We start from the raw sequence: 15,343 nt of genomic DNA, 5'->3' as shown, positions 1-15,343 counted from the left end.
GTAGAAAAGAGGCAGAAGTTATGTTTCTTTTGATGTTCTATTTTGTTATTGTTATTTGAGGATTTTTTTAATATATATGAAAACGTTAATATTTGATATATATTTTTTAGTATAATATTGTAAAAAATTCTTGTAAAAAAATGTTAAAACAATTTATAGATTTATTTTTCATATATCATTTATAGATTAATAATTTTCTTTAATTTATTTTATTACTTCTTTCTTTCCAATAAGCTTCAATAATCTTTATGTATAATTAAGTAAAATATTCAAATTCTGTGCAAAATACACATAATCCCAAACATAAGTTACGTAATATTCTGTACGAATTTGGTATTTTTACCTTTTAATTACTTTCCTATACGAATTTGGTATTTTTACCTTTTAATTACTTTTGGAAAATAAACTTGTTAAAAATAGTTCCTCAAACAATTTCGAAATAATCCAGAATGTTATTTACGACTCTAAATACCAAGATCTATTTTCACCCATCATTTTCATCCTAAATAATACATCTCTTACTTCGAACTGTTCCAACGTCTCTCGCTTTTAACCCACGCACTCAAATTATTCACATTCGGTCAAAAAGTCCACGTCGTATGCCATAATCCAGCCACCCACACACACGTCACACGTCTTTCTCCCTCTTCTGGCAAAGCGACACGCGTTCATGCAGTACTTACGTACACGTTCCACTCGTTCACTATGTAAAATTTCCAAGATTCATCAGCGTGGAAGCAACGAAACGGGTCACTCATTTTGGAAAAAACTATTAAAAAAAAATTTTGTTTTTCGTCTCTCGTGTCTTTAATATCCGCCAAGACTTCACTTTGACGTGCCATTTGCAAAATCCTCGTGGATCTCTTCTTGATATTTGGAATACCAATAATGAATGAAATATCATTAATTGATGTTTTAAATCTTTCTTTGTGCTCTCTATTGGCTTATTTGATTTTTCAAAGAAACGAATATGTGATTAAATTTGATTTGATCAATTGATTGTGTCAACTGTTTGGTCGTGATGTATTTTTAAGAATTAAAAATTTGTTGAAGTTTTTAAAATTATTCAAATTTTTGAAACTTTATTATTTCAAAATATTGTTTTTATTGATATATTCAATAAAACTTATTCAATAAAATCAATTGATTTTTTTAAGAATGTAAAATTTATCATAAAATTAATATGGCGCAGAATTATTAAAAGATAATTAAGATTTTTTAGCAACAATTAAATTTCGATTAGTTTTATAATTTATATTTCTCAATGAAATCACAATTTTTAAATTACCATTAGATTCTATATCAAGTTCTATACCTGTTTCGTTGCTTTTTATCTTGTGAACAACAGACGTTGATATAAAGGAACCAAAATAATGGCCAACCACTGGTCACCGCAATTCTATCCTCTTTGATCTCTTCTTCTTAGTGTGGAATATCGATTCAACCACTAAATACACTATATACTTTATTATGGATGATACAGTAATGGCCGATCACTGTTCGTACTTTCAACAATCGTTTTGGGATTTGGATGAAATAAATCTTGTTCCTTCGAATTTTTAATTTTTTAATTCTTGTATACAATAATTACACTGTCCATGGCATACAGTGTAAAAAATGGATAAAAAGAAATTTATTCTGGGATAAGTATGAATTAAAAAATTAATAAAGACAATTGTTTTTAAATGATTAAGTAATATGTAAAAATTTACAATTATTGAATTAAAGTTAATTTATTTTAACAACTTGTATACATTTGTAAATAATTATACATTTTTATTTCAAGATGATAGAGATAATATTTTTCGAAAGATGATTGACTTTTATCACTTCATCAAGAAACTCTGTTTGAGACTTCCTATAACTTCCTATGTTTCAAAGTGCTATTACGGCTTACATTATGAAGTTTACAACAGTGAACGTGAAGCTTTAACGGTAAGAACGTGAAGATCGTAAAAATTTGAAGACATGATCCAAGTTTCCTTGCACTTTCACAAAAAATAAAAAATTTAAAACCATTTCAAATCTATCTACTATTGTGACAAACAAAATTATAAAATTCCTGTAATAATATATTCAAAAAAATTCGAAATTAAATAAAAGCAAATAATTAAATTAAAAACAAATAATAATTATGATTAAGATCTATGATCGAGATTAAAATAATTCCTATTTCCACTTATTACAATTTAATTTTTCCCGCCAAATATAAATAAAAAAAAAAGTGTTTTTTGGAACTCACATAAATCATTCTCACGTCTTTATAGCGACACATAAATTCAAGCATCGGTAGTTTAATATCCGAAAGAGAAGAAGAAGAAAAAGAAGAGACCAAGAGTTTACGATCGTTTTTTTTTACGACGTTCGAAGGAACACGATAAATTCTCATCGTTATAGTTTATCTTATCTCTTCGACATGCAACGTTGTTTTTGAGCCATCGAGAAGGGAGAAAGAAAAGAAAAAATAATTTTTAATGGACAAACAACACGGAAAGAATTTTTTTTCTCTAGTAATTCTCACGATCCGTTTTAATTCCTGTACAATTTAATCTAAAGTTTCCATTCGATGTGAGGTTAGGTTAGGTTAGGTTAGGTTTATTTGGAACACTTAAATGTCACGATTATTAAGCTTGTACGATGAGATACATTTTTTTGAGACTATTCAATACAGAATAGTAGTGTGAATAAGTAGTAATATTGCATAATTCTGAGTCATCTGTTATGTGAAATATAAAATATATGATATTGCGTTTTTTATGATCTGACATTAAATCTATTGCAAAATTTATTTAATTCCAATTATTGTGAATAATGGATACGTAATTTCATGCGATGTAAATATATTAAACGTGAAAATGCTATTCCTATTAAATACAATTGATTGCAGATTATAATATATTCGTTCAACAATTGTGTGTACTCTGATAACAATTAATAATTCGATTTTATATAAATATTATATTAATAATATATTACTAACATCCTACTATTAATACATTAATCTGTTTTTTATATACATTTATGCATTTGCATATTAATTTGCATAAATTTTATATATTACATAGATTAATATTATAATAATGAAAAACGTGTTATTTTATTTAATACTAAATGTCATTTAAGTCGTTCTAAATAAATTTAATAGCCACAAATCCTCGAAATTTACAATCGTCTCAATACAATTACACGCGTGAAACAGGAATAAAACAGGTAATGAGAATTTGGGTAGCAGGGAAGCGAGAAGAAGAAGACGAAGAATAAAAATAAAAATAAAAAAACCAAAAATTAGTATATCGTTAGAGAACAATTGGAGAGAAATGCACGTGTTGAAATTGGATTGCAAGCATCCTTGGCATTTGGCATGCGTTAACAAAGAGTTCCATAGAAGTTTATTTCTTTTTAGTATCACTTCATCAAAGAGACGACTACGTGTCTTCTGGCGACCTGATTCTTGAAAACAAAAAAAAGAAAAAAGAAGAAACGAAATAAAAAAAAATTGGAAACACGTTTCGATACGTGGTTAATCGCGCGTTCGGCCAGAAGATTGCTCCTTTCACTTCCGTTTCCGGTCAAATAACGGAAACTGCGTTCCCAATGTCGAACTTTTAACGCATTATCGACCCAACACGCGCGTTTCAGTTCACCAATTCCCTTCTGCGAGTTTTGAAATCAGAATCAGAGGGCAAACGAATTTTGCAAACAATTTCTTTACCACGATTGAGGTAATTATAACCACGAGAGAAAAATTTGACGAATCATATTGCGTGACAAGAATTCGTATTCCTCGATGGATAATGAATTTATCGAAGAGAAACAATTGTTTTTTATTTTTTATTTATATGAATCAAAAATTTGAATCTTGTTGATTTAAAATTAATATGATTCGCAAAAAAGAATTTTTTTTTTTTGGATAAAGAATTCTAAATTGACTTAATTTTTGTAGTAATCTACTTTTTTGAGATATTTTTGAGATATTTTTGAGATATTTTTTTTTTTTTTGAGTTATTTCTCTCTACATACGTTTAATTATATTTTTGAGATTTATATAATATATCCATAAAAAATAGAAAATCGACAGAAATGAACTTATCGAATTTTTCTACCGTGGTTTTCATGGAATGTGCTCGATCGTTGGTCGGTAATGTATTAAAAAATTAAATAAAAGAAAGAAAAAAAAGAATCCTCGATGCACAATACCTTTTGCATGAGAAGTTAGATTGCAAGATACGTAGAAATTTGTATCGATACGTAGTTGCAAGGAATTTTTATAAATCTTTTCATTATAGGCCTGTGACAAGGGAAATATACATCGTATGTGATGGGTTGTGCACCGATTTTTTGAATTTATTAAATTTTCGATTCTTTTTTCTTTTACAAAATGTAAAATATTTATTGACGAAAATTTCTATTCCTTTTTTTTTTTGAAATAACAAAGTAATAATTTAAATTTTTGGAATAAGATTCAAAAGAAATAAAATTCCCAAGAATAGCCAATAATAGTAATTAAAAAATTACATTTACCTTAAAATAAATAATATCTGAAGAAGAAACGAAAATTCTTAAAAAATGGGTACACAACATTTTGCAGTAAAATATCCAAAAATATATACATAATAAGAATAAAAAATAAAAAAATTTTCTAATAATTCTAGAAGAGGGTACGTCTCATCTAAATTATCGAAAGAGAGATATCCCCTCTTCCAAAAGTGTAATAACTAACTTCGTAGAAAGATAAACTGCTGAACATTCTGTTAGATTAGAATTCTCATCATAAAGATGGCGGTACGCTGACCTTGATCCTGATCTGACAATGCTGATGCTTGACGCCCCCAATTGCCTCCCTTCTACCAGCTCGACTCGAATTAGAGAAGAAAGACCCGAGAATCCAATCACCAGAAATGTTTCTTAAACATACACGCAAAATGCATAAAAAAAAACCGCACACACATACACATACACACACAGAGAAAGTAACATATACATAACACATGCATACACACAACATGGGTGTGTTAAAGAATTTAAAGAATGCGTAGTGGCATAATAAAAGTTTATTACCTTTAGTTTTTCTGCCTCTGTCTATATATATAACGTACTTGAAAACTCTCTCGATGTTTCTGTCTCTGTCTGTTTGTCTATATCTGTCTGTCTGTCTGTCTGCCTCTGTCATCCATCTGATAACTTTAAAACTCGTTCTTTTACTCGATTCTCGCTCACTTCTTATTTCACCATTTAAATCTGTCATCATCATCTGCGATCTATTTACCTGTAATAGAGTTTAGAGAAAAAAAAGGAAAGAAAAGAGCAAGAAAGAAAGAAAATGGTATGACGATAAATAGAAAGAATCGACGTTTCGTGAATGGTGTGTTTTCTTTAAATGGGTTTTTATTGTCGAATGGAACGCAAGTAGGATCTTTTAAATATGCCTGCTTGCAACAATATCATAGATATTATTATATACAATATATATACATATATATCCATATAGCAAAATCGTGTGTTGTGTGGAACGAGATGTTTTCAGAGAGATATGCTCCTTAGCAAGAGGTCTTTGCATCACGATTCATGCATGGGTCTTGCAAGAAAGGTTACAACGAGAAATCGAGCAAAATTTATTCGATTAAGCGTATCTTTTTATTTTATTTAATTTTATTTTAATCGGTTGTGAGAAAACGAATTTTTTTGATTTCTTATTTATTTAATACATAGCTTCATAATTGTAGCTTATTATACGTCAAACGCGATTTATTTTAACGGAATCGAGATGAAAAAAAATTTTTTCTTCTTTTCTTTTCCTTTCACTTCGGCTGGAATGGAATCTCATTGGCCGATTCGTTCTCAAGTTTTCAATTTGATTTCTTATTTCTGTCTTTTTCTTTCCTTTCTTCCTTTTTGCACGATCGATTCGATCGTGGTTAGTTAATTGTTCGGTTCCGTATTTTTATGAGGGGGAAGAAAGAAACGATCATTTCGGAGGAGCTGGTGATTTTAATTAAAAGTAGTTTGTCTATATTTGCGGAAGAGCTTTTAGAATTCTTCCAAAGGCATCCATAAATTTTATGGAGAGGTTAGAACTGTTTTAGGAAAAGCGCCTCCTATTGACCTGAATCTGTTTTATCGTGACGGGACGCTTAAGAAGTAAAAGAAAAATTTAAATTTATTTGTTATTTATAACAAATAATTATATTGTATTTTTTCTATTTTTTTTTTAAATCTGAATCTATTTCTTATTTTTTTTTTTTTTTTTTTTTTTTTTTTTTTTACAATTTCCATTCTTCTTACTTTTCGAAAATTTCTCTGTACTACTCTGAATTTCTCGAAAAGAGAAACTTTCTCGCTTTCAAAATTTACTTTCCTCTCAATTTTCCAAGAAACACAATTTATCCACTTTCCTACAATATTTCTATTATCGATTTCTAATACTAGCATAATTCTAACATAAATTCACTCTTTTTTTTTTTCAAAATTTAAAACTTTTTCAAGAATGCAATTTTTCTATATCCTTGTAATATTTCTAATTGTCATTCCAATCCTACACATAATCCTAATTTCAAGTCACGATTACTATTTGTCACCAAGAAGATCTTACAAGTCCCTAGGAATCACGTGACTTTACCTACATGGCGCTCGAGCGCCAAAATGGCGCAGACCAATTCCTAACCTATTTCACCGTGCACACATCGAATCCCTAGTGCTTAGCTGAAATTTATCGCATTTGGCAATGAAAATTCGCTTGTTGGAGATGCTTGTTTAAATGAAAAAGTAGAACTGTGATGAATTCAATAGATATTCTACTCTACAAACGAACAGTAATATAAAAAAAATGAATTTAATATTCGTATTCGTAAATCATTGCGAATTATTGACTTCTGGTAATGGAACAAAGATCTTTTTTCTAATCAACTTTTAAATAGATTACTAGATTATTAAAATAAACATAAAAACTCTGCAGAAATTAAATTTTAATTCGAACAAATTACAAAAAAAAAAAAAAAAACAAAATAATCCACATGGACTAAAAAATAACCTAAAAATAATCAAATCCTTCGAACATCCCATCCTTCAGCGAAAGAATAAAACATCCCTGATTTTCACCAAATCGAAAAGTTTATTCTTCCCTCATCCTGACAAGACTACCCCCACCAAAAAGAGCGCCACGAGGTAAGCACGCGTGAACACGCGAAACTTCCGAACCATCCAAATCCACCCACTCCTCCCCCCTCCCCCTCATCGTTTCATCCCTCATCTGGCGATCTACTCCTCTCTCTGTTCCCAGAACGAAGAGCAATCAACGTTGGATGAAGCTGCGCACCACCGTCCAATTGTCATCCGCCATCTCGACGATCCAGAAGAAACCCCCTTTGAAGCGGGAGGACTCGTTCCTGAAGAGGTTCTCGACCAGGCAGATACCCGAGAGCCAGGAGACGTTGGACACGGGCGAGGGGGAGGGGGACGCGGCCGACGACAAGGACTCGAGCGGGAGGCGGCGAAGAAGGCCTCGAAGGCTGCAGAGGCCACCGAAAACCGTGGTCAACCCGGACGAGAACTTTTATTATTATTGGCTTATGCTTCTCTCCGGCTGCGTGTTGTACAATCTGTGGACGTTGATCGTGCGCCAAAGTTTGCCCGAGTTGCAGGCGGTCGCCCCGGCCACGTGGCTCGCATGCGACGGTTTCACGGACCTCGTCTTCTTTCTCGACGTCGCCGTGCAATTCCGTACCGGTTACCTTGAGCAAGGTTTGATGGTGTACAACAGCAAGAAACTGGCAGGCCACTACCTCAAGTCGAAATCGTTCGTGTTGGACCTGTTGGCCTTGTTGCCCCTCGACCTACTCCAGGTCAACCTGGGAAGCAACCCGATGCTCAGGTTCCCGAGATTTCTCAAGATATACCGGGTGTACAATTATTACTACATGGTCGAGTCGAGGACGGTCTACCCGAATCTGTGGCGCGTGTTGAATCTGATACACATACTGCTTATACTGGCGCACTGGTTCGGCTGCTTTTACTACTTGCTCAGCGAGGCGGAAGGATTCCAAGGGGACTGGGTCTACCCGTACAGGCCGGGGGAGTACGCGACCCTGACAAGGAAGTATCTCGGCTCGCTCTACTGGTCCACCCTCACCCTCACCACGATCGGCGACCTACCCACGCCGGAGACCAACGCCGAGTGAGTGATAATGTCTCTACGACTGTACACGCTCTTCCTTATTTTCTTTTTTTCCTTTTCTTCGAATTTCGTTTTGGTTTTCGTTTCTTTTTTTTTTTTTTTTTTTTTTTTTTTTTGGTCTTCTTGCGTGTTAGGTGGGTGCGAGAGAATTCTTGCGTTATTTCTTATGATATGGAAAAAAATGTTTTTTAGGTTAGGTTTTAGGATTATTGGCTACCTTATGCATTTTTTACAAGTATAATTTAGATTAGGTTAGGTTAGGTTAGTGCAGGATGATTCTCGTAAAGTGTTGCGAGAAGAATTTTAAACGGAAGTTATATAGTACGAAAAAGGAATATACTTATTATATATTATACTTTATACGTTTTGTATAAGTATAATTTAAGTTAGGATGATTCTAATTAATTTTAATTTCTCGTAAAATATTTGTTCCAAAAGAACGAGAAAAGAATAATTATCACATAATTTTAGGTTAGGTGCGAGATGATTCTCGTAAGCATATAATACAAAAAATGTACGGTTATTTTACGCCATGTTGGATCAGACTACGTGAGAAATAGAACAATCTTTTAATAACGTTAAACTCCATACTACGATTATTCAACAACTCGATCGTAGAGAAATTGTATGTATTTAAATCCACAAATTTTCACGAACATTTTATATGGTTTGAACGTTGCCAAAGTCCAAATATATCTGCACCCACCTAACACGCATACTCTTCACATATATGTATATATATATATATATCTTTATACATCTTTCTTTTATCTCTTTATGGGCTTGACAATTCTTTCGCCTCTTATACATGCAAACTCTTGTCCGTGTCTGTTGTCCGTTTGCTCGTCGGTTAGACGGTTACTCGTTCAAGTGTTCGCCACACAGGGCGCGGCAATCTCTAACTAGATATCACCCAATCGACACTCGAGACTTGAGAGAGAATGGAATACCGCAGCGTCGTTGATTTATACACAGGCACAGTTGGTCCGATTTACACGGATACGATCTGCGCAGGCAGTCGGGTTTTTGGCAAAGCAAAAACCGTTTCCAATGTGGGTGGAAATGGTAAATTCTGAGAATTTGCGGGTGATTTTTGACAGTTGGGAGTTTGGGAATTCGGAGGGAAAGTGGGTCGTGGGGAATTTAAATTAGGTCGGGATTTGAATCGTGTTGGAATCGGTGTTTGTAGCGTAAGTACATCGAAATAGGATTACGATAGGGGAACAGAAAGATAATCCTGGAATAAATATATCCGCAAGGAGAAAACAATTTTTCGTGCGTATTATTTTTTTTTTTTTTTTTTCTGTGACAATTTTTTAAACTTGGATAAAAAGTATCGAGCGATTTAATATAGTTATAGAAGGATTTTTTTTTAAATATATTGGACAATTATTATTTATAAATTGAATTTTATTTCGGATTTCTTAAAAAAATATATCAGAAATATAAATTTCTTTGTATAAAAATAAAAATAATCAAATTTGAGAAACAATCGATCTGTCATAACGAATCTCACGATATCCCATTATTCTCATTAAACGTATATTTTAAATCGGATCACCAAACAAAAATATTAAAATTAATTGTTAATCGAAACGATTCGTTATTCAAATTATTACTTTTTAATAAAGTACATCCAATCGATGCATGCAAATATCGTGCAACTCGAGTCTATGATCGAGACGATGGCAAATATCATTCGAATAATCGACAAATCCAGACGAAATATCCAAGAATCGGTCACGACACTCCTTCAAATACATTTCCTCGAGTTGAGGGGGAGGAGGGGTTAAGCCTCTTTAGAATCGTGAAAAAGCAAACAAGCTCGACTAAGCTCGGATAATCGGATAGAGCCGATGAATATGGAAAAGTAAATCCAACTACCGATTCTTTTTTTTCTTTTTCCCCTCTTCTCCTCTTCGTTTGTTCTCCCCTCCTTTCTTTTCTTTTTTTTTTTTTTTTTTTTATTTCTCGTAACATCGTTCTCGTTCTTCCTCGATCGAGAGAATGGCTTTCCCGATAAATTCGATGACAAAAAAAGGATCTAATAACGTCGCGTGTTCGAATTTTCCATTAATTGCTCTTAAACGTTTCAGTTATAAAGGGGATAGTTGGTGATGAGTGGAAAAAAAAAAAAAAAAAAAAAGAAGAGGGAGGGAAATTGAATTAGCTCGCGCGTATAAATTTCGATCTGTTAAAGGTGATGGAGGCAAGTGGTCAATTTGCATCCGCATTCTTGATAAAGAGAATCCCATAAAATGAAAGAAAAATATATCTATTAGGACGAAAAATTCATTTGTGTTTTGGATAATTGAACAATGTTTGTTTATTCGTTGTTAACGAGTTTGAATTAACGATTCGAAAGAATATTCTTGGAATGTTTTAATTCTTATTTTGTGAATAAAAATGAAGTTATCGATCGAGAAATAAGGTAAAATTATCGATCGAGAAATAAAATAAAGTTATCGATCGAGAAATAAAATAAAATTACCGATCGTATTGAAAAGAATAAAAATTATTGATATATGAAATAATTTTATATAAATGTATAATCGGATTAATAATCGAAGATTCTTCGAAAATTATTTGAAAATTATTTAATCAAGTTATTATTATTCTTATTGTCGTTTAATTTTATAATAATCCGAGTAAATATTGATGTTGAAAAAATAATAAGGATCGGTCAAGGAAAAAGAAAAAACTGTTATAACTTGTAATATATGATGAAAGTTCCCCTTTATACGGTTAAATGTGGTGTCTTTTAAGTGGTACTGCCATTTTGAAGCAATTCAAAAGGCTCGAAAGAAGTAGTACTTACAGAATTTTAACCAGGTTCTAAGCATATTTTATTCACTGCAACATTATCACGTGAGTGGCGCTGCAAAGTACGAAGTTAGAACTTAAAGAGTTAAAGACGACCACTTTAAATCTGAAACATCTAGTAATATTCCAGTCTGGATATATTACAAGTTTCCTCATTTTGAGGTTATGAATCGAGACATGTTATAAATAATAATTAATTGATATCATAAAATATTCAAAAAGTATTCATAATGTATTTCTAACTTATTTGGAAACTATATAAACATAATTTTTTATCTATATTCGTATTTTCTTTCTTTTCTTTTTTAACAGTTATAAACGAATATATGGATAGCATAGAATACAAAAAATAGAAAAGTAAATAAAAAAATTACAAGTCATAAAAAGAATTATGTTAGTATTATTGGATATTTATATATATATGTACACGAATAATAATGCGAAGTTAAGTGAAATTTGAATATATCGCATTGAAAATTTAAAGTCGACACCTTTGCCTTGAGAGGTTAAGTCAGGCTGTCACTTCGGCCGCGTGACGTAATAAGGTTTTCTAGCGTGTTGCTGATAGTTTAGAGTCACGTACATTCACGTGTTGCTTTTCGTCGTCTTGGAAACCATTTCCTCTCGAAATATTGTCGAAATTCGTCAGAGTGATCCCTGCTAGTGATTCGTCGAGGTATCGAAAGAAAGCGCGCGAAAATTCAAACGCAGTTTACAGTGACGTTAATAAGAGATATGCTAATATCGGTGATGTAACTATTCTCGAAACATTTCTAAGGCTTTTCTACGTGTCAAATTGTCTTTAGAAGCGAGAAATGTGATTATTTGAATCACAATGCGATTCTTAAGTAATAATCGTTCTTCTTATATCGATTTTATTTAAATAATTCGATCGAGCCTGCGGATAAAAGTATTGCATATATTTGATCGTAATAAATATATTTCAAATGTTTCGATGATTATTATTAATTTTCTGTCGATAATAAAATCAATCATCAACAATTGTCACATTTTAACAATTAACAACGATCCATCTTTCGATCTTTGATTCCATTAAGAATCTAACAAATCAATTTTCATATGGACAGTTTAGCCGACATGGAATTGAATTAGAAGCATGATATTTGCGTGGAATCCAATTAGCATAATCCAATAAGATATTCCAACATCTTTTTCTACGATTCGACTTCGTCTTACGTTATATATTTCTTTTGACATATTTTATTATCGTATGATATACGATTTTTTTAATATTATTGATATTTATATTAGTACAGGAGAGAAGTTTTCAATTTTTTTTCGATATATCTTCTGCTTTTTTTTTTTAATGAAAAATTAAAGATTAAATAAGAATCTTTCAAATGGGACCATCTTTTTTTTTTTTTGCTTTTTGTCTTTTGTTTGTGTCTCTTTGCCATCGTGTATCACGAATTGAAGTTAATTCACTAATAGAAAACACAAGGACGTGAATGAAAGGGGCTAAAGAAAAGATCAGAAACACGACGAGTTCAATCTGATAAAGTAAGACAAAAATGGAAAACTACAAGGGAATAAAATACGTTGCAAAAGTAGAATAATTCAATCTGAAAATGAAAGAAATAAAAGAGATAGGTATCACAAAGGGATGAAAAGTCCATAAAAATCCAAAAGGGTCAATTTAAAAGGGAAAGGTAGAGAAAAGACTGACAAAAAAAAAAAGAAATAAAAATGCAATAAAAGAAAAGACAAAAAAGAAAAATGGTGAAATAATTATACAATTCCGTACAGTTCTAAATTTAACCTTAATTTTAATGCATATATCATAAAAGTCATTTTCCACAATTTTGTTCCTTTTTGTTATCCTTTTTGTTAGAAAATTAACAAAATTAAAAGTTTGAAGAACAACTAAGAATTATTGCAACTTATTAATACAATATTCTAATAATATACATTGAATGACTAAATTTAGAATTTAGATTCGATGGTAATGTAGGCAGCCACCTACGTCAAAGCCAAACTACAACATAACCTGAAACTGAATAACTTTCAATTTTCTAAAAAAAAAAAAACTGCCACAAAAGTACTCGCAATATCAACATTTTCTATCAATTAACACTCGCTACTTTTTTCTTTTTTTATCAACTTTTTAATATATACAATTGATGGATGGTTGAAGCTTTCTAAAGGTTAATTAGAGGAATGACCTTTACCTAACATGTATCAAGGTCGAGATCATCGAGCCGACTTACCTGAGAGAATCTCGAGAAGAGCTGAAAGGTCAGACAAGATAAAAAAAAAAAAAAAAAGAAAAGTCAATTTGAAATGGAAATAAGCTACGACCCTCGATCCCCCTCTTATAATTATACAAAAATGCATTTTCGATCGAATCGTAAGAAATTTCTTTTTTTAAAGAAATAACTCGTACGAAGGACGAGAATATTAGTGAAATAAATAAAAAAATCTCTCAACGCAAATCTTACGTATAATCTAACGTGTTATCGTGCTTAACGTTAATCAAAATAATATATATAAATAAATATATAATATAAATAAATAATTAAAATAATATTTTCGATTCATTTTTTTCGAATAATTAACCAAATCTCCTAACGTATATACAAACAATTATATAACCTCTTCACGTATCATCGTTCACAGATCGAGAAACATTGTACAATAAATTTTAAGAGAAAACTTTATCCAAAGTAAAAGGAAAAATGGAGAGGGGAAGGGGGGAAGGGAGGGAATAGAAGAATTGGAATCGTCAAGGAACGAAAGAGGTGAAAGATGCGCGCGAGCGGGATTCCATTTTCTCTTAAGCTCCATGTCCCTTAGCGAACCAGATAGATGCCTAGGAATTAGACTCGTGAAGCGGCCTTGTTGTTGTTGTGTTGGCAGAGTCGTAGCGGGCGGCAATCCCCGGAGCCTCGCTCGTCGTGGCCGACTGTCCCGGCTTCTGCAGTTCAAGCATAACGGAGGGTATCTGTATCGTTTCCAGAAATTCAAATAAAACGAGATCAGTACAAAAACGAGATACATGCGAAAAGAGAAAAATAGAAAAGAAAAGAAAAAAAATAGAAAAATTCGAAAGAAACGGAAATTCGGAGGAAAAGGGAGGGGGGAGCAATAGGATTTCGAATTTCGAAAAAAAAGAGATCCAGAGAGAGAGAGAGAGAGAGAGAAACAAAGCAGAGGTTGAGAGAATGGAGAAAACGATCGTGAAAATGGCGTTAGACTTGCGATTCGGATTGAGATTGAACGTTGGAACGAGCGTGTATTGCGAGAGACAAGGAAAGAGTGAGAGTGAGAGTGAGAGAGAGAGAGAGAAAGATATAAAACGAGGAATGAAAGTGACGGGAGAGCGATTGGTTTCGCGAACGTGAGGAGAAAGGTTGATTGGGCGAAGGAAAAGGTGAGTGCGTGAATGGTCGATCGAGAGGAATCGATGGAATTTGAAAGTGGAGGGGGAAGGAGACGCGATTGGTACATTCGAATTTCCCGCGCGAGCAATGGCGAGGCCATTCTTTCTCGCGTGGATACAGCAGAATAAATTTCATTTGTTTATATTATATTTGGAATTTAGATTTGGCGGGGAATACGACTTTCTTTTGATGGTGGAGGAGGATTTGCGAGTTTCTTTTGGATTCTAGGGAATTTTCGAACTGATAGAAAGATTATTTTAAAAATTAAGAAAATTAAGATTCGATTTTTCTGAATCTTTCAGAAATATATTCTATGTATATCTTAGCATTTTGAGGATTGAAAATTTCTCTTCTAGGGTTCAATTTTTTTTTTTTTTTTAATTTAACTATTTAATATTGTTCTACTATAATCATTATCAAAGTATTTTTCTTCTCTGATTATATTTAAAATACGTTTCAAAAAATTATAACTAAAACACATAATACAATTATTTCTCATGGACTCTTTTTTCAACATCCAATGTAACGCATGACAGCATTCCAAAAAAATAAAATCCATTCTGGAGCTTCCATTCTGCTTTCCGTCAGAATTATCAACCGCGTTATTTTCCATTATAAAACAACTAAAACACGTAACTTTGTCATGAACTCTTTTTCCAACGTTTTACCGTATGATAGAATTCCAAAAAAAAAAAAAAAAAAAAANNNNAAAAAAAAAAAAAAAAAAAAAAAGAAAGAAAAAAAAGGAGAGAAATAAAAAACCATCATCATCCTCTATCACAAATAAAATACACAGAAAAAACATAAAGACATAAAACTACTGCCAGAATTATTCTCTCTTATTTAAAAATTAAAATATGCTCAAATTTCTTAACTTCTTAACTTTTCTTTGCATCAACATCCTCGATCAAAACTAAAGATCCGTCCCTTGCATATATATATATATATA

At 32.0% G+C, this 15,343-nt stretch overlaps 1 protein-coding gene across 6 annotated transcripts in view; it reads left to right on the top strand.

Annotated features, from left to right (window-relative positions):
- Positions 1–15,343, top strand: part of LOC122712288 — a 163,231-nt gene that overhangs the window by 112,261 nt on the left and 35,627 nt on the right. For 5 of the 6 annotated variants that reach the window (XM_043931854.1, XM_043931815.1, XM_043931823.1 and 2 more), the window contains 2 exons: positions 7,277–8,170; positions 13,871–13,951. In XM_043931854.1, coding sequence (XP_043787789.1) covers positions 7,277–8,170; positions 13,871–13,951 — 975 coding nt within the window. The remainder of the gene's footprint in view (positions 1–7,276; positions 8,171–13,870; positions 13,952–15,343) is intronic. The other variant, XM_043931830.1, reaches the window with a different exon arrangement.

The sequence above is a fragment of the Apis laboriosa genome, unplaced genomic scaffold (assembly GCF_014066325.1).
Source record: "Apis laboriosa isolate Shangri-la unplaced genomic scaffold, ASM1406632v1 scaffold112_cov148, whole genome shotgun sequence".
NCBI lineage: Eukaryota > Metazoa > Arthropoda > Insecta > Hymenoptera > Apidae > Apis > Apis laboriosa.
Note: the sequence above shows the minus strand (reverse complement) of the source record. Positions and strands in the feature narration are given on the sequence as shown.